The 20,628-nt window shown below is 51.5% G+C and overlaps 1 protein-coding gene across 2 annotated transcripts in view; it reads right to left on the reverse strand.

The window, feature by feature from the left end:
- The window catches only part of Rap1gap2 (RAP1 GTPase activating protein 2), a 207,121-nt gene that overhangs the window by 165,920 nt on the left and 20,573 nt on the right, over nucleotides 1-20,628 (reverse strand). Inside the window, exons 1-2 of one of the 2 annotated variants that reach the window (XM_048365113.1) lie at nucleotides 14,813-14,901; nucleotides 10,626-10,661 (exon numbers count right to left, since the gene is read on the reverse strand). In XM_048365113.1, the coding sequence (XP_048221070.1) occupies nucleotides 10,626-10,661; nucleotides 14,813-14,856 (80 nt within the window). In that variant the 5' untranslated portion in view covers nucleotides 14,857-14,901. Of the gene's footprint in view, nucleotides 1-10,625; nucleotides 10,662-14,812; nucleotides 14,902-20,628 lie in introns of those variants that run through there. The other variant, XM_048365115.1, reaches the window with a different exon arrangement.

Below are 20,628 nucleotides of genomic sequence, written 5' to 3' on the forward strand. Positions count from 1 at the left end.
TGAGTTCATGCCTCAGGCAGGAAGGAGGGAGGGAGGAGGTGGAGAGAAGGAAAGAGGGAGGTGAGAGTAGGGGGAGAGTGGGGAGAGGTCAGGTGAGGTGAGGTGAGCCACATTAGGGAAAGCACCCAGGGCCCAGCCAGGCTGCTGAGTCTCAGACAAGGCGTATGCTTTCCAGCGTCCCCAGACCCCCTCTCCATGGCTAGATCCCTTTGGGTAGTCTGTTTTCAGAAAGAGAAGGTGAGGTCCTAAGTCAGACAGAGGCAAAAATGGAGTTGTGGATGGAGAAGCAGGAAAAGTGCAGTGGCTGGCTGGCAAGCAGCCATCTCCTATCTCCCGAACTGCTCTGCATCCTCCACCTTCCTGCTGTGCTGTCAGTTAAGAACATCTGGATGGGGGCTCTGTTCACTGACCTCTAACTAAGGAAGTTGAAGCCTGTGACCTTCAGCCATCTGTCCTCTCTCGGTGGGGCTATCACAGGCTACTTGGAAAATCTGAACCCTTCCAGCAAAGCTCAGCCCAGACACTGAGAACCTCGGAGTCGTGATGGGTGCAGAGTTGGTCAGCCAGGGGAAAGGAGAAAACTCAGGCCACAAGAGTTGCCTTCCAATATGAAGGAGACACTGGGATTCGTCTCATTCAGGAGTGGGACTTCAGAGGGGGCCAAAAGATAAGACTGACTAAGCGTTGCGGTTTCAGAGATTTCAGAAGAAACAAAGGTTGACGTGGAGCTGCTGTGTTTCTGTAGACGAGGCATCCTTACAAGGTAATAAGATTCCCCATCACTAGAGGTAACCAAGCCCAAGCTTAGGACTAGCTCCAGAAGCATAGGAAACCACATAAGGACTTGTTTGTTTCAAGCCTTCAGACTGCTAGACTGCAAAGATCTGGAGGTCTCTCCTGAAGGTCCCCTTTTCCTTTCCTTCTCCGAGAGCTCTTAGGAATTAAGCTCTGGCTTCTGCCTCCCAGGGAGGCCCAGATAATGTCAAGAACATGCTCCCCTTGGCCTTCACCAGGACCACAGACACACAGCTAGACCCATCAACTCCTGCCACACAGCCTCCAGGCTCCCTACGAGACAAAGGGAGCAACTCCTGGAGGAAGGCCCCACCCAGCACCAGCCAGAGGCACCCCCCATTCCCTATTCCTCTACCAACAAGAGGAAGGAGAAGAGGGACCATTGGTCCCAGCCCCCAACCCTGCTCTGAATGGTGCCACCTGAACCCCTATCCATTAGGAAGGTCTCCAGTGCTGGCTGGGGGATGAGGGGTGTGGGTCGTGACACACCCCAGGGTCCACAGCAAGTGGATATAAGGATGTACAATCTGGAACAGCAAAGGCCTTGTTCCAAAGCCCCAAGGGAGCAATTACTCCCCCATCCCTGACCAAATCCAGCCCCTGTGCATAGGGCAGGGTCCTGCTGCCTCCGCCTCTCCCACAGAACCAGGAGCCTCTAACTCAGTCCTACGCCTGGGAGACATGGGGGGGGGGGGGGCACAAGTGCACAGTCAGGAGCCTGAGGTGGGGTGTGCAAGGATTTGGGGAACCCCCTGGGCTGTGAGGCAGGCCATACCCTGTGCACGCACACTCCTATCCTACACCTCTGCCATGTCCCATTCTGCTTCATCAGCCCATGAAAACACCCTCACAGGACTCTAGGAACAAGAAGGGCACCTCCTGTCAGCCAGTCCACACCCATCTCAGAAGAACCTGAAGCCCCCAACCCCCTTGATCTACCAGCCAGGGTTGCCAGCCGCCTGCTGTCCTCACATCAGACATCCACCAGCCATGGCCAAAGCCCAGAGAGCCATCTGTCCACCCAGAAACCAGAACACAGACTCACCAGAGCTTCCTGGGCATGGTGGCCTCTAGCTAGGTTGGAAGGCCAGGAGCAAATAGGTCCGTAGACTTCGCAGACCTTGTCGCCTAGGAAATGGCCCCTGCAGGTTGCATCCCCAGTGCCTGGAGATGAAATCAGGCCACAGCCCGACTGCCAGCTCCACGCCCGCCTGCCTGGCTTCTCCCCATAGTCACTCACGCCCCAGACTCCAGATCCCAAAACAGACATGTTCGTGGTTACCATAGGAACTTGCTAAAGCCAAAAAAGGCACCACACAGGCCCCCACGTGGGCACTGGAGGCTCATGTCCACCTGCACGGGTGAGCGCACACATGCACACACACACACACACACACACACACACACACACACACACACACCCCTTTCTCAGGCTTCTGAAGGAACAGGTGACCCAGGGTCCCATGCCAGGCACAGCACCAGCCGGGCTCCCCTACTGTGCTCCCCTGGTGGGTGGGGGCCGCCTGGAGCAAGGCTGCTGCAAAGGGAGGTTCCCAGGCTGCCCAGGGGACCAGGGCTCACCTCAGGCACTGCAGAGTGAGGGCTGGAGCCAGGCCACCCCACTGTGTCTGCAGAACCAGCAGGACACTGCCTGCCACATCCCTGCCCTGCCGTGCACTGGCTCCAATGCCACAACGATCCTCTGCCCCCTTCCAAGTCAGCATCCAGGAGAGACACATGGTGCACAGAGTGGAAGGTGCGGAGTCTTACGCCACCCCCACACAGTCCCAGCTGCTGAGTCCCTGCCTCCACAAATGGAACCACTGTCCACTTGGTCCATCTGTCCACTGTCTCCAGCCTGGTTGTCCCACCTGAATTACAGTCCTAGGAAATCCTCCAATCTTCCCACTCATACCCCTGCCAAAATCCCTCCACAGTGCCGCGTGCTCCCACAGCCCAGCCGGGCTCCAGTACAGCCCAGCCTGCCCTGCCTGGCTCATCGGACAGGCGGCCCCAGGTCTGCAGGAAGGGAGGGCATCTGGGCACTTGTCACATGCCACAACTGTCCATGTGTCTGTCTCCCCGTGAAGGCAGAGATTGTCTTCTTTACCTCCGTCCTCACCCCCTCCACCCCTGACCTGGCTTTGGACTTGGAATATAAGAACCTTGTGAATGTCAATTGAACAGACTGAAGCTTCTCCTCCCTCCCCTCCCGCCCCCGCCAAAATCTAGCTTTCCCTGCCCTTGACAACCCTAGGAAACTCTCAGCAGAGACCCTAAGTATGTAAGAGAGGAGTCGGCCACAAGAAAGTTCTAGAACACCTTGTCAGTTGTACCTGAGGGATACGATGGAAAAATGAACCCATGATCTTGGCCTTCAACCAATGCATGATCACAGCCATTAACTTGGAATCCAGGGGTGAATTGTGAAGAGACCAGTTTTCTGAGAGGTTTTGATTTTGTTTTTGTGCCAGTCCTGGGGTTTGAACTAAGAACCTGTGCACTGAGCCTTAGCTTTTTCCACTCAAACCTAGCAATCTACCACCTGTGCTACAGCTCTACTTTTGGCTTTTTTGGTGGTTATTTGGAAATACGAGTCTTACAGAATATTCTGCCTGGTCTAGCTTTAAACCATGTTCCTCATATCTCATCCTCCTGAGTAGCTAGGATTACAGCTGTGAACCACTGGTGTCCAGCGAAACCTACAATCTGGAAAGAAAGATGGAGACAGACTCCAAGCCCAGACAGCAAAGCTCCAATTCCATTCACTCCCTCTCAGAAGAGAACATGGCTAGCTAACACTGGGGGAGCCAACACAGGAAGAAACCAACACAATCACCTAGACTTTGCATGGCATTCTCAGAGGGGTGGAAATCTTGAATTTAAAAGGCTCTCACGGAGCAAGAAATGGAGCTTCCTAGAGGTGACAGCCCTTGTCCTTCGTGGCCAGCATCCTGTATAGCTTCCATTAGTGATTCAGGGCCCAGGGGAGCTACCCTGACAAAAGGCCTGCCCCTGCCCTATATGGCCTCCTTCTTTCTAATAGAATCTTCCATTTTTAGCTGGTTAAACTGAAACTTAAGTAGAGGGCAGGCTCTCTTGTGGCCAAATCACAGTATATCTGAAAGGCCACTCCTCTCCAAGACCCCAGCCATCCCCAAAGGATAAGAACCCTCCAGGTACTGAAAATATGTTCTAGGATCTTCTTTTTTTTTATAGTCCTGGGGCTTGAACTCAGGGCCTGAACACTGTCCCAAAACTTCTTTTGCTCAAAGCTAGCCCTCTACCACTTGAGCCACAGTGCCACTTTCGGCTTTCTCTGTGTATGTGGTACTGAGGAATCAAATCCAGGGCTTCATGCATGCTAGGTAAGCACTCTACCACTAAGTTACCTTTCCAGTTCCTGTTCTAGAACCTCGGAGGCTGACTCGTCTCTTACACACACCTAGGGCCTGTGCATGTTCTCCCTACCAGGCATGCTATTTCTAAGGACCAAGCCTAGTACCCACCAATTAAAGAGCTGTGGAAGAGGCAAAACTTTAAAGCTACTTGTGCTGTGCCTGTGAATTAACTGAACACGGGGCTGCCAGCCCATACTTTGCATCTGTGCTCTCTGACCAATCTCCTCCTGCAGTCACTTAACAACTATCTTGGAGGCGAGGAAAGGTAAGGTTATTGATAAGCTTGAAGTTATAGGAGACAATTTGCCCTCAGATAGACAAGGCCAGCTTCTTATCACCTTGAAGAGGACAAACAAAAGCTCAGGACCACCTGCCAGGCCTCTAGAGACAAAGACAGAGCTACTTATCAACCAGGCTACACACCTGTGACCTGGGGTAGCTTGAACCTTGTGCATATCTTTCTCATTCTGTGCCTCCAAATCTGCCCTGTGAAGATGGTGGAAGATGTACTGAAGTGCTGTCTTCCCATGGCTGCCATAAAACAAATCTCCCTTCTCTGTCCTTCACATCTCTTTTATTTGGCATATGGAGCAAGTAGCTGGACCTAACCTGGGACTCCTAGACTTTAAGCCTGAAGTCTAAAAAACCCAGATTCAGTAGATTTCTTCTTCCCACTCTCATCCCATGCCTGTATCATGCTGTGTACCCTGCAAAGGAAACAGATGCTGTAACCACCTCCAAGCTCTTTGGTTCCTGTGGCCAGTCCCTGGCTGGAGCCAGGCATCAGCCAGGCAGAAACACACACACACACACACACACACACACACACACACACACTCACATACACACACACAGCAGGGGTCTCTGAAGGAGGGCAGGGAGCAGAGGAAAGTACCTGAGGCCCACAGTTGGTCCTCACTCTCTGCACTCTGCCTCAGGATGTGGAGGAGGAAGCCTGGCCTGGCCCGGCCTGGCTCACCTCTGCAGGAACCTAGGCTGACTATGACTCAGTGACTGCCGGTGCCCTTGTCCCCAGCTGATGCTCAGAACAGCATGGAGAAAAGGAAAGGCTCACATTTGGACCGCTCCACCCCCGACCTGTCCCTGCCTCTCTCCACCCCTTCCTTTTCTCTTCAATGCCCTCTGCCCTTTGCTTTCCATCCATCCACATGTATGTAATGGGCTGTAATTGAGTCATTCAGCAAATACCAAGCAGAACCTGCTGTGTGCCAACCCTACTGCATTAGACCTTAGAGAGCCAAAGCTGGAGGAGGCAAAGCCCCTGCTCCCAGACACTGGATTGTGCATATCTCAGCAGTGAGCACCAGCCATCCCCTGCTATCCCCTGCTGTCTCCTGCCACCCTGACAACATGTAAAGCAGCATGGTGAAGCTAGGGGAGAGCAGGTAGGTCACTAACCCAGTCCCCTTCTCCCATTTTACACATTGGAAAACCAAGGCCCAGAGAGGTTAATGATTTTCTCATTTGTTAACCTGGGCTATAAGTGCAGTCTGCCGAACGACGGCTCACACCTCTTTCTCCTGCGTGGCGCAGCCAGCACGCCCCCCCCCCCCATGTTCCTGTGTGGCCCTGCAGTTAAGGCCTTGCCTCAGGACCCCCTCATTTGGGCACACAGTCTTCCAACCCGGACCTCCTACAGAGAGATGGGCCCCAGGCAGCCACTGTTAAAGGGAGTGGTGCATTTGGGGGCCAGGGAGTCTATACAAATGCCCCCTCTCCCAAAAATACATGGAACAGGTGGAGGGGGAAGGAAGTAGGGTGAGAAGCAGGTGCTGAGAACTCCACAGACCCATGCTGGACAGAGTAAAACTCAGACCCAAATTCCAATACCAACTCTATGGCTTCCTTGCTGATGGCCTTGGACACATTTCCTGGCCTCTCCAAGCCTCTATTTTTCTGTGTCTCAAATTCTCAGTGCCAAGGTCCCTTTCTCTACAAGGGGGCAGAAAGGCATGGATGAATCTTAACATAAAGCATGTGCCAAAGAGCAGCAGGGCTAGAATTCGTGTTCAGAGCTGTGGCCCTCAGGGGCACCTCCAGGACTAGCATGTCTGGTCAGATTTGTGTCAAAGACACAAGTGCTCCCTGGGTGGGAGCCAAAGCAGCCAGGTGGCAGAGGCCATAGCCCAGGAGTACTTGCTGTCAGCAGAGAATTCAATGGGCTATAGGAGGGAAGGTGCCGGGGGCAGCCGAGGCTGGAGGAAGGAAATACCTTAGTGCCAGGGGGAAGAGCTGTAGTGTGCACTGAACTGACCAAGTGAGCTGCCCAGATGAGCTGCCCTTAAGAGAGCCAAATCCTACAACCAACTTTAGTCAGTTTCAGATGATCCCATGCCAGTGGTGGGGAGAGGAAGGTAGAGAGAGGGAGGTGGGAGAAGCAGTCTTTTTAGTTCCAAGGACAGTAGGGACAACTGGACACAACCTCTTAGGGTATCTGCACAGCCTACAACCAATCCTTATTCTGAAAACTAACCCTTCTCACATAAAGAGGTAACCTGGTATACCATGTTTTATTCATAGGACCATCTCGTAGGCTAATTGGATTGGACCATGATTACATAACTGACAAGGGCTGGACCAATCAGATTCTTCCCCCACCCCCACCCCCACCTCTGTGTGTGTGTGTGTGTGTGTGTGTGTGTGTGTGTGTGTGTGTCCTAAGGCTTGAACTCAGGGCCAGGAGACTGTCCAGGATCTTTTGTGTTCAAGGCTAATGCCCTACCACTTTAAGCCACAATGTCATTCCCAGCTTTTTTGGAATTAATTAGAGATAAAAGCCTCACGGACTTCATGCCCAAACTGGTTTGGAACTGAGATCCTCATATTTCAGTCTCCTGAGTAGCTAGGATTACTGACATGAGCCACCAGCACTTGGCTCAGATTTTCCTGTTATTTATTTTTTAGAAGCTATATATATACATATATGTATGTGTGTATATATATGTGTATATATATATATATATATGTATATTTGCCAGTGCTGGGGCTTGAACTCAGGGCCTGAGCACTGTCCCTGGCTTCCTTTGCTCAAGGCACTTGAGCCACAGCGCCATTCTGGCTTTTTCTGTTTCTGTGATGCTGAGGAATCAAACCCAGGACTTCATACATACTAAGAAAGCACTCTACCACTAAGCCACATTCCCAGCCCTAGAAGCTTTTCTTTTTAGACACTTTATTGAGACATAATTTTTAAAAGAAAGAAAGAAAGAAAAAGAGATAACCAATAGGGTTGGAGGTGTGCCTCAGGTAGCAGAGTTCTAGCCAATGAGCAAAAGCATCAGATACCAAATATGATTCCTGGTTTCATAAGAGAGAGAGAGAGAATTTACATAGTACTTCAAGTGTACAATCCCATTGTTCTTGGAATATTCACAGGTTTCTGCCACCATTACTGCTCTCATTACCATGATATCTAGTTCCAAAACATTTTCATCATCTCCAGAATAAGCCTACATCTTTTAGATGTCACTCCCCTGTCCCCTTTCCCAACATAGCCCAAAGCCCTATGCAACCACTCATCTACTAATAGCCACTAGGAAAGTGTAGATAAAAACCACAGGGAGTGGGTGCCACTTCTCACCCTCTAGGAGGGTGACAATAAGAAAGGCAGAGAACTATCGGTGCTGTTGAGGAGTTGGAGAGACTGGACTCTCAAACATGACTGGTGATGATGCAGAATGGAGCAACTGCCTGGGGAAACAATCTGACAGCTCCTCAAAAGGTTAAAACAGAGTACCATATGATCACTCTTAGGTATACACTCAAGAAAAACAAAAATGTATGCCCATACAAAAGCTTGTACATAAATATCCATGGCAGCATTATTAATAATCACCCAAAGTGAAAACAACCCAAATGCCTATTAGTAAATTAATGGAAAAGTAAAATATAGCATATCTATAAGTGGAATATTATTTGGCCATCAAAAGAGATGTATACATGCATACATACAATAGCATGGACAAAGACATGTGCAATGCCTAGAAGAGGAAAATCCCTAGAGATGAAATAGATTAGTGGAGAAGGGAGAAGAGAAGAGGAAGAAAGGAATGTGGAGGGAAGAGGAGGGGTGGGAGGAGAAAGGAAGGAAAGAAGGAGGTAGATTTTCATGCAGGAGGTAATTCACATGTAACGAGAATATTTCAGAGCTAGTGACTAAGGGTCACCTTTACCCCTTTTCAATTCACTCAGTTTAGAGCAGTGGTCAGTAAGTCTTCTTTGTCTCAAGAGAAGGATGCAAATGGAAGTTTCTTAAACTTTGGTTAAGTCTCAAGAGAGAAAGAGAATGAGGATATAGACAAAATGAGGATATAGACAAAATGGTGTGCAGGATCCGAGAGGGGAACAGAAGAAAGGCAGAAGTATTGAGGGACAGATGGGAGGGCACAGTTCCAGGACAGATTTGTGTCTGCCTATAAGGCTCACAAACACACCAGCAGCCACAAGGCAAATGGAGGCAGGTAATTCCCAGCCCCAAGACTTCTGGCATGGGAGCCTCATCGCAACTCAGGGCTGAGCTGGTTGACACACATACAAGCAACAAGGACCCAAAATCAGCCAATCCCTGTGCGCGCGCGCGCACACACACACACACACACACACACACACACACACACACACACACACCCCAAGGGTGCTTTGTGAAGGTCTACAGCTGTGTAATGGGAAATGTCAGGAAGATCATCTGATGATGATGAGTATAGTGTTAAACAAAAAAATAGATTCCAGATGCCGGTCAGGAGGCTGAGATGTAAGGATCACAGTTCCAAGCCAGCCCAGGCAGGAAAGCCCATGAGATCTTATCTCCAATTAACTACCAGAAAACCAGAAATCATGCTGTGGTTCAAAGTAGCAGAGCTCTAGCCTTGAGCAAAAGAGTTCAGGAACAACAGCCAGGCCTAGAGTTCAAGCCCAAGACCAACAAAAGAAAAAAAAAAAAAAGATGAAAAAAAGTATGCTGGTACTGGGGCTTAAACCTCAGTCTAGGAGCTAGCTGTTCCTTAGCTTTTTTGCTGAAGACTGATGCTCTACCATGAGTCACAGCTCCACATTTGGCTTTTTGAGAGTTAAAGATAAGTGTCTCATAGACTTCCCTATCTGAGCTGGCTTTGAATTGCAATCCTCAGACCCCAGCCTCCTAAGCAGCTAGGCTTTACAGGCGTGAGCCACCAGAGCCCAGCTAAAAATTAAAGAGATAGGAAACACAACTATCTTTCTCACTGCTAGGTCTATTGACATTCCCACCATCTGGATCCTACAGCCCCCATCCCAACCAAAGTGGGTTGCATAGAAGCTCCTGCTTTAGCTTGGTGGCTTGGCTTTGGTTGATTTTGTGTTTTTTTTCTGTCAGTTGTGGGGCTTGAACTCAGGGCCTGGGCACTAGCCCTCTACCACTTTGAGCCATGGTGTGTGTCACTTCCAGTTTTCAGGTAGTTAAAGAGTCTTACAGACTTTCCAGCCCAGGCTGGCTTCAAACCACATTCCTCAGATCTCCGCCTCCTGAATAGCTAGGATTACAGGCATGAGTCAGCAGAGTTCCGTTGCTTCTTGTGCTAAAACAATATCAGCAAGTGGGGAAAGGAAAAGAGGAGCTGCTTTGGGATAGGGAAGGATTTTTGAAATGTAAGGCTGTGTCTTAACTAGTTTTTCCAAGATGGAATTCAGGTATGCCTCAGAAGGCACACCTCAGTTTGTTCAAGAAATAGCAGAGGGGGCTGGGGATATGGCCTAGTGGCAAGAGTGCATGCCTCATATACATGAGGCCCTGGGTTCGATTCCCCAGCACCACATATACAGAAAATGGCCAGAAGTGGCGCTGTGGCTCAAGTGGCAGAGTGCTAGCCTTGAGCAAAAAGAAGCCAGGGACAGTGCTCAGGCCCTGAGTCCAAGCCCCAGGACTGGCCAAAAAAAAAAAAAAAAAGAAATAGCAGAGGGTGTGAGTATGCTTTGAGATTACTTGTGATGGTTAATCGTATTTCAGTCTTTTAATGGTCACTTTATGTAAATACCCTATTCAATCTAGCCAATCCTGAGCAGATTATGAACTGAGCTCAACCAATCTGAACGAGAGGGGGGGCAGGGTCTGCTGTGGCAGGGATAAATAGAGGAGCAGCCTTCCCGCTCTGTATACATGCTTGCCAGATTTTTGCCCGGTTGCACATCCTGTCATATAAGTAAATTTTGCCTTGATGAGACAATTCTTTGTTCTTCTGCATGTTTATAACACAGATAGCCAGCAATCAGGATCCCCACTCAGCCTCCTCCAATCCAGAAGACCAACAGCTGGCACTGAACTATCCACCATCTACTATGTTCCTCACAATGGGGAGGAGGAGACGCGACACATCCCTGCCCCAGCTGAGATCTCCTGTCACATGCAACCTCCACAGAACAGAAAATGGCACTTACTTGACCTTCAGACTGGCCAGCATGGTCTTGTCAATCCTGAAAAGAGAAAAGCAAAGACTGTGATCAATGGTGGGGGGGGGGGCTGAAGACTCCATCAGAGAGGGAGTTGGCAGGAGAGGGGTCCCTGGGTCGGCCTAGCACACGAACTGGCAGGGCCCTGCTGGGGACAGAGGCTACGGGGCAAGATTTCCTCCAGCCCAGCAAAGGAAGGCTGAATCTGGGAGGGCAGAGGCACACGTAGCCTTGATGATGACATGTCATTCTCCTCACCTTATTTATTTATATTCTTGTGTGCCGGTACTGGGTTTGAACTCAGAGCTTTGCACTCTTCCTTGGCTTCTTCCACTCACAGTTTGGCACTCTACCAACTTTTTTTTTTGTCAGTCCTGGTGCTTGAACTCAAGGCCTGAGCACTGTCCTTGGCTTCTTTTTGCTCAAGGCTAGCACTCTGCCACTTGAGCCACAGTGCCACTTCTGGCAGTTTTCTGTATATATGGTGCTAAGGAATCAAACCCAGGGCTTCATGTATGTAAGGCAAGCCATATTCCCAGGGCTTTACCAACTTTTTGCAGGGTTAACTAGACATAAGAATCTCTCGGATTTGTCTTCCTGGGCTGGCTTTGAGCCTCAATTGTGAGATCTCATCCTTCTGAGTAACTAGGAGGATAGGTGTGAACCACCAGCACCGGGCTCCTCCCCATTTTAGAGAATGAGGATACTGCCACTGACCCTCTTCCTCACACAAGGGGGCTCTGCCACTGGTCAGGGACATCATCAACCCAGCAGGACTTCTTAGCCTTCAACACCGGGAAGATGCAAGCCCCCCTCCCCCATCCTTAGTGGGAAACCTCCCACCTAGGTACTTGCCAGTCCCAGGACAGAACCAACAGCAGGCCCCAGGGAGAACTGGCAGGTGGACTCCAGCAGGCAAGGAGCTGGGATCAGGGAAGATCAGGTTTGCAGCAGCCGTTCCCACAGCCACTCCCCCGCCCAGCCCGCGCCCACCCACACTGGCAGAGGAGGCGTGTGTGAGCTGCTATTTTACCCCCACATATGCCAGCCCTTATGGCTGGAAAGACAGATCCCTTCCCCCTCCAGAGACAGAGAGGGCCCATGCTCCCACTGCTCTCCTCCAGCTTAGGGGTCGCCACCACCTGCATCACTATCACTAACTGTGCCACGACAGTGTCACAACCCCAGCAGTATCACCATTACTTTCAGTGCTGCTAAAATTATCACCATGCAGACAGGGCGAGGTGGCTCACATCTGTAATCCCACCTACTCTGGAGGCTGAGATCTGAGGATCATGGTTCAGAGCCAGCCTAGGCAGAAATGTATATGAGACTCTCCAATCAACCACAAAAAAGCAGAAGAGGAGGAGGCATGGCTCAAATGTGGAGTACCAACCCTGGACAAGAAAGCTAAGGGGCAGAGCCTAGGCATTGAGTTCAAAAGAAAAAGAAAATCACCACCATCTCTGGGATGCTCAAAGCCCTGAGAAGTTCTTTCAGGGCTACCATCTAGGGAACTCAGCTCTGCCTCTAGCTTCCCCAGAGTAACTTCGAGAAGAGGAGGGAGAGGGGCAAGGTCATAGGTCACAGGGTGAGTTCAGAGATGCCTAAGTTTTCTGAGGCCCACAGAGGCACTGAGCTAGGGACTGACACTCTCTCTTTCTTCCTCCCTCCTTCCCTCCTCCTCTCTCTCAGCCTCCTCTCCACACACCCCCAGTTCCAAGAATCTCTGATCTCAACTCCCAATGGAAAAACAAATTGTACCCTACACATCCAGGTTTGCAAACTCCATCCTAGGTCCCTTTCCTGGTTCCTGGGGGGCTCACTGAAGACCCCTACTCCTCTGGAATGCAGCCCTTCCTCCTCTCATTCAGATCCCCAGATCTGACCAGGAAACATCTCTGTAACCTGAGCAACTCAATTGCCACCCCCTGAAAATAAGCCCTTACCTCTTACATTTTATCCTGGTGCTTACAAGCACCCTTGTGCTATGGGGAAGGCCAAAATGCCCACATGGGGAAACTGAGTCCCGGAGAGAGGAAGTGTCCTGTTGGCATTTCTCAAGAGTCAAGGTGGAGCCAGCACTAGACCCAGACCTCCTCTTGTGTGCCCTCTGGGCTCTGGGCACCCTGACCACCATTCTGCCTTGGTGCTCAGGGCACAGGGGGCCATGCCTCAGTGCCCACATCCCTCCCTTACCCAGGAACCTGCCCACCAGGGCTACCAGGCTGGGGCGTGGAGGGCTTGTGGTTTGGGCAGGACTGGAGGGGAGATGGGCAGTGGCTGTGAGACTGGGCCTAGCCCTTTCAGGAAGCCAGGTGCTCCTCCCTCCCCTGGTCCATCCTGTCCTCTTTCACCCAGTCTACCCTGCTGTCCAGCCTAGCAGCTTGTGGGGCTTTTGAAACAGCACCCAAGATGGGGGAGAATGATGAAAGAGGTCATATCAGTCAAGATGCAAGGTACTTATAAACTGATTTATTGAATGGGAAACCATTTGTACAACTACTTTAAGGTAATAAAAATATAATTTAAAGGAAACACACACACACACACACACACACACACACACACACACACACACACACACCCACTCCAAGATTCTCTGGCTATCTGAATAAAAGACCAGAGTTCCAGGAATCTGTAACTTAACCTCAACCAGCTAACCAGTTGTGACACACCCCCACCTCAGCTGACAGCCACACCCTCTCAGAAGGGGGGGGGACGGACACAGGCCCAACCCGTTGCTGCATGTAAAACACCTGGCTTAGCCCACCAGCACCCTCTGAGAATGGATGCCAGGCCAAGGCCCAAAGACCATAGCGAAGGTGATGGAGTGGGGCCTGCTCTCCCAGAAGCCAGCCTAGCTGACATTGGTGAACACATCAGGGTCCCGTGGGCATACTAGGTCTCCTCCCCCAACTCCTCTTTGCCATCAAGGCATCCTAAGTGGCCTCCCCTCACCTGACCAGGTTCGAACCCCAGTCCCAGATTTGCTTGGGGGCTCTAGAGCATCAGTCCACAATGCCCAGCACTGTTCCCCAGGGCTGGGGGAGTCCTTCGGCTTGAGGATTACCAGATTGAGCTGAGCTTTGCCGAGGGAGCTCTCTAGTGCTCATCAATCTGCAAGCCCCTCATCTGACAGCAAAAGGTGGGTCTTTCTCTCACACCTGGGCTCTGCCCTGCAGGATCCTAGCCCAGGACAGTGGCCTCCAGCCCAGCCACTCAACAGGCACAGACACCCCTGCCACTGTCCCATCCACTCAATATGGAGAGTCCCTAATCCCTTCCTGTTGGAGGATGGAGGGCCAAGAGGCATCAAAGTAGGGGACAGCAAAGCTGTGTACATAGGGGTGCGAGTAATTAGCCAGAGGAACAGAGCCCACTCCTTCCCAGCCCCCTTGTGTCTCCCACCCACCCTCCATACCACCTCCACCTTCCCCCACTCTGACACCCAAGCCACCCTTTCCCAGCCTGACCACGCCCCAGACCCAGAAGCTGAAAGGAAACTGATAATGCAAACCACTAGGCTTCACTTCCCAGCTGGGGAGAAGCTGCCACCAGCTGGCAACCAGAGACAAGCCTTTGACCTCTGCGACCACTTTCACGGCCCCTGGAGAGGAAAGAGCATCTCCCTTATCCCACCCACAAGCTCAGAGGCAAAAGGTGGCACAGAAGACAGGCAGGCGGGTAAACGCAGACTGGACTGCTCAGGCCCCACACAGTAGTGCCTGGACACAGGTTGCCCCCCTCCTGTCATGACTCACTCCTTCCCAGAGGGCCCCTACCATGTTCTGGCACACTGAGTGCACACATGATCACACACAGGAGGCTGTCTACCCAGCCAGACACCTCACATACACAATCACAGGCTGGTCACCACTGTCACACACTTGCACGCACACACACACAAGTAATCACAGACATGCACACACATCTACAAGAACACTGACAGAGATACACACATTCAACTGTATTCACCCCCACTCACAACCACACCCACACAGGCAGCCAGCTCTTTCTGGATCCCTGGGCTCACGGTCTCCCATGTGTCCCCCACCTGGGCATCACAAAGTGCCCCTGCACAACCTCCACCTCTAGAGGCCTCCAAAGCCCTGGACAAGATTCCACCTCCAAGTTCCCCCACCCCACCCACAGCCCATCCATCTGTCACCCACCATCCGAAGCCCCCAAAGGAGACGCTGCGCTTCCTGCCAAACATGGCTGCGGTCGTGGGGCCCAGGGTCTCAGCGATGGCCCCAGGGCTGTCAGCAAGTGGGCTGAGTGGGCCGTGGTGGCTCGATCTCTGCCACAGCACAGGGCGGGGTGCCAGGCGTGGCACCTCCCTCCTCGCCGAGCTTCCTGTGGGTGAGGCTGCAGGCTGGGAGGTGTGTCCTGCTCTCTAAGAGGCACCCAAGCAAGCAAGCAGGGTCACACAGGGCAGCTTCCCCACACCCGGAGGAACCCACAGCTCCGGAAGGGGCTCAGCCGGCAGATTGCACCACAGCCCCTATTGGGCCACTGGCCCTGCATAGCCCTGGCCCCCCAGAACCCAGGGGAGGACTAACGAGTCCAAGGCATGCCTGGAAGAGCAAGGGCACCCAGCTGGAAGCCTCGGGGACCTCAGAGCCCAGGACTCCTCATGCCTCTTCTGGGAACTGCCTGAGACAGGCCTTTGCCTGCTGCTCCACTGAGGCTCAGACAGATTACACATGTGTAACATGTGCAAATACATAGGTACACACACAGGTGTACATGAGCGCGTGCCTGCTCACATGTCACTGCGTATACAAGTACACCTGTACTTACACAGATGCACACACACGCAGGTCCTGCTCCTTACTCTTACTTACAAATGACCAAACAGACATGTGCATGTACACACAGATTGATGTGGGCCAGAATCCACACGTACACATCACCATGCACCTGCACACACTCAGACTGCTCACATGCCTGTGAGCTTCAGTCACATATACACACATGTGGGCACTGCTTTGTACTTCTTAGCCCCTCTGCAGGGCCTAGGCAAAGGTGAGGGTTCTCCTGCTTTGTGTGGGCAGGGGTGCCAAGGAAGGGTGGCACCTGTGTCTATTCCATTTGGAGGTGCAGATTTGGGCTCTATTCACCACTTGCACCAGCACTGATCACACTAGAGACACAGTGGGCATTCTCTGATGACAGCCCTCTGGGTGTGTGGGCACTGACTGAACACCAGGCTCCACCCCAGGAAGGAGAGAGAGAGAGAGAGCAATAGACTTGTCCCAGCTGCTTCCTCCAGCCTCTGTTTCTGAAACCCCTCACCTCCTCCCCAATGTCCTGCAGTCAGAGACAGACGCTCTATACTGAGGTGTAAGGTGCCAGGCCAGGCCATGGACAAGGAGCACAAGGATTCCTTCTTGTTTTTCTCTTTTATACTTTTTTGTTTTGTTTTGTTTTGTTTTGTTTTGTCAGTACTGGGATTTGAACTCAGGGTTTCATGATTACTAGGCAGCCCTTTTGTCATTGGTTATTTTTAGATTGTGTCTCACTTTATGCCTGGGCCAAGTTGAACTGAAATCTTTATTTGTGCTTCCTTGGGTAGCTGGGATGATAAGCATGTGTCACCATACCCATTGAATGGTTAAGATGTACTCTCCTGGAGAGAAAGGGTGACATTGTTCAAAAAGAAATGTACTCTTCACCTGACTTATGTAACTGCAACCCGGGCTGGGAATATGGCCTAGTGGCAAGAGTGCTTGCCTTGTAACTGCAATCCCTCTGTACATCACCTTTATAATGACAATTTTTTTTAATTTTTTAAAAGGTATACTCTGATGAACTTTTCACCAAGGCTGGGCTCAAATCACAATCCTCCAACCTCTGCCTCAATTACACGTTTAAGCCACCACTCCTGGCTCCTAATTTTCTTAGCCTTTCTGAAGCAGAGGATACTACAGTGGGGTCAGGTGGCCACTGGCTCGGCTGTGGGAGCAGTGCCAGGGATCTGGCCCACGGCAGAGGTGAGGGCTAGCTCCCTTCAATAAGATAGCTGGCCCCCAGCTGGAGTCCAAGGTCTTCATTTCAGGTTGTCCCCCATGCCCACCTGTGCCCTGGGAAGGAAAGTTCCCAGTTTGGGATGGCTTTAGCCCCCTGGCTTACTGTTGGATGACCACTGAATACAGTCACTAGCACCTCTTCTTTCTGCTGTGCCCAACCCACCCCCAAGAGATTCTCAGCAGGTCCCACAGACCATCAGGTATCTTCCCACCCTGCCTCCCTTGCAGAGAAACATCACTAGTTTACCTCACCTCTACATCAGAAGTGCCTCCCAACCAGACTTGCCCAACCCAGCTTCTGATCTCCTGGTCCCAGGGAGGAGTTCAGAACACCCAAACAGACCCACAGGATTCCATCCCTCCACAATTATTAAACCACATTGCCGAAGCCAGGGGCTGTGAGGAGTGCAAGGGAATGAAGCTGACCCTCAGGAAGATAAATCCATTCCGAGGTTTAAAGGCATCATCTGGGGGATCCAGCTATGCCCGAAGCCAGTTGACCCCTGAGTACCTAAGAATCAGCAATTACCCCTTGATTCCTAAAGTTAGTAGGAAAGTCCTGACTAAAGGGAAGAGATGGCTGGGCCAGAACACAGATGAGAACCAACAACCCATCAGCCTGCTCTGCCTGATCCTTCTGACAGCTTTGAGACTTCCCCCAGGCTGAGCACTGTGCTGGGAGCAGAGGAAGCTCCTTGGACAGCCTGCTACACCCACAGCCTCAGCCAGAGACTGCTGGGGTGGTGTCCCAGGGCTACTGGGGACAGAGCCCCTTCTGTAGATTACTTACACTCATGGGTTAGAAGTGCTGGTGAGTATGTGAGAAAAAAAGGTGGGGTGACAGTCACCCTAGGCTCAGGCACACCCCAGTACCCACAACATCCATGTGTGAACAATACCCATCACACCTATTCTGAGGAGGAGGCAGCTGACAGAGTCTCTGAGACAAGACCACACACAGTTATGAGGCTACCTGAGAGCCAGGAAGGACTCAGATGCAGTCAAAGAACCAGAAGGACAGACAGCAGGGCAGCCTGGGAGCAGGACAGTGCATTCAAAGCCACAGCTACTGCCACCCTGAGGCTGGAATGCCATCCTGGCTGTCACAAAAGACATTCATGTGTCTGGGCACCAATGGCTCACACCTATAATCCTAACTACTGAGGAGGCTATGATAGGAGGATCGCAATTCAAAGTCAGCCCAGGCAGAAAAGACCCTGAAACACTTATCTCCAATTAACCACCAAAAAGAAAAAAGAAAAAACAGAAATGGAGCTGTGGCTCCAATAGTAAAGTAATAGCCTTAAGCATAAAAGCTCAAGGACAGCGCCCAAGCCCAGAGTTCTAAGACCCAGGACTGTCAAAAACAAAACTAAAACATTTGCGGGATTCAAACAGCTAGCCAAGGAGCCACAGTAAGCTGATGGGTTGGCAGGGAGGTACAGAGCTCACACCTAGCCACACATGGTGCTCTCAGAAACCCTGGAGAGGCCGGAAGACCCAGAACCTCTCATCCTCAGGACAAGGACCTGGAGAAGAGGGAAGGTCACACACCCATTTCTCTCTAAGGGCTCTAAGGCAGATGGAGAACATTCTAGAGCCATTTTCACTCTCCTCCACTCAGCAATCTTGCAGCCTTTGAAGCTGTGTGACCTCAAGCAAGTTACTTAACCTCTGGGGTGGGGGTGGGGTGGAACCTCAATTTTCTCCTTTGATACAAGGTGGTTGCCACCAGCCCCACAAGATTGTCAATGGACTGAAACACTTGCACCAGGCTCCACCCTGCTGTGGTAGATGTTGGGATTACTATGGCCCCGCCCCTTGCCTCTGTCCCTCTCAGTTTCCAACCTCTCCCCTCCCCCCACACACAAACACCCTGACCCTTTGGTTCCTCTTCTAAAGGGTAGGGAAGTTGAGAGGTTCTCTGGGAAAGACTGGGGGGGGGAGGGGGGGCGGGAAGGTCCTAAGTCAGCCCAGCCCAGCCCTCCTGCCTCAGCCCAGCCCAACCCAGTTTCCTCCCAGATTTGTGCTGACTTACAGCCAGGAAGCGTGGATATGAGGATGAGCCACAGCAACAAGGGGTCCAGAAGCAGCCCCCCATGCCTTGAGGCCACACATCACCACCACCCACCATCAAGACGGTACCCCTGATGTTCTCATGAAGACTAAGGAACCCCACAAAATTTGTCCTGCTGCATGGTGAGAGAGCACTGCTACTGGATGGTTGGTACTGACCCCATCACCCCGCTGCCCCATTGAACCCATGGAATCTACATACATGCATGATTCCTGCTGTACCCGTTGTACAGATGGGAACATGAAGGCCCTGAATGCAGAGCATAGTTCAACAATGGGAAGAGAACAATGATGAAGCAGGACACAGCCAAATGCCAAGTTCTCCCACCCTGGGGGTGATCCCAGAAAAGCAGCCTTGAATACAAGCCCCAGCCCCAGGACAGAGCTCCAAGGGACCCACCCTGCTGTCTAGACGTTCTAGAGTGAAAAGCTGAAAGCTGGAGGGGACCACAGGAGACACAGCCCAGACTCCTGTCAGTAGCAGCCCATCTATCATGTCCCCAGGCCCCTGGGGCAAGAGGGAAGGAAGGAACACTGTAATTTCCTGTGCTTGGGAAGCTCAGACCTTGTGGCCACCAGGGAGAGCTGAGTGATGAGACAGGCTCCTTCCCCAGGCCGGGATATGGCAGTCACAGGAAGTTCAGGAAACAGCTGCCCCTAGAGAAACTGTACTCTATGGAGCAGCCTAGATCTGCCCCCATGCAGATGGCATGAGACGGCTGGGCTGTGCAGCTCAGCTATGGTCCCCAGAACTCCACTGTGAGCAATTTGGCCTATTCCTCAGAGGCAACAGTCCCCCCATTCATCAGAAGGGGAGACAGATCCAGGCACTGGTGGCTCACAACTGTAATCCTAGCTACTCAGGAGGCTTGAGATATGAGGATTGTAGGTCAAGCCATCCTGGGCAAGAAAGTCCCTGAGATTCCAATTAACCACCAAAAAGATATAAGTGGAGTCATAGCTCAAGTGGTAGAGTGCCAGCCTTGAGTCTGGGTCCTGAGTTCAAGGACTGGCACGATGGAGTAGAACCCTGGATTCCATGGAGCTGCCCAGCCTGAAGAGCCTGAACGGAGCCATTCTGGATCTTCATGCCTGGGTTCTACAGCACACCTGGAAAACCACTTCCTAGATAAAGAGCTGAAGCTTAACTACAACATGGGAGGACTACACTCTGTAGGCTGGCAGCTCCCCAGGCCTGGCTGGCCAGCTCTCTGTAAGTATCTCACCCTTAAGCAGGAATAGGCAGTTCCAGAGCCCAGAAGCCTTTGAAGGGCTCCTCTTGTAGCCTGGCATCAGCACTTCTGCCTGAGCCTCTCTCTCCAGTCACTGGGTGCTTCTTAACGGTCCTGGAGCCCCTCTCAAGCCTTGGGCCAAATGGGAAGGAGGGGGGAAGCAGTTTTAACAATAATAATGATAATAATAATAGATAAGGGTGAGACTCAAGTGGCAGAGCATTTGCCTAACATGAGTGAGTCCCTGGGTTCAGAAGCTTCATTTGTTAATGGCAAACAAAAGGAAGTATAAACAGACAGGCTCAGTGTTATCAGTTTGTCAATGTACTTGGGGGCTGAGGTAGTAGCTCAGTGGTAGAATGTATGCTTAGCATGCCCAGACCCCTGCTTCATTTCCCAGCACCAATCCAGCCATCAAGGTTCTGACTGTGCTGAGCATGAGAACTACCAGTAATGTGACCTTAGGCAATGTCCTTACCCTGTCTTTAACCTGCCTGTGCCTCAGTTCCCTATCTATCTATACACAAAGACAGACAGACAGATATGTGTGTATGGAGGTTACAGTAGCACCTCATTAACAGGACTGTGGGGGAACATGGGATGATATATGCTAAGCCTTCATGGCCATTCCTGGACTGATCTGTGGGT

This window comes from Perognathus longimembris, chromosome 17, assembly GCF_023159225.1.
Source record: "Perognathus longimembris pacificus isolate PPM17 chromosome 17, ASM2315922v1, whole genome shotgun sequence".
Taxonomy (NCBI): Eukaryota; Metazoa; Chordata; class Mammalia; order Rodentia; family Heteromyidae; genus Perognathus; species Perognathus longimembris.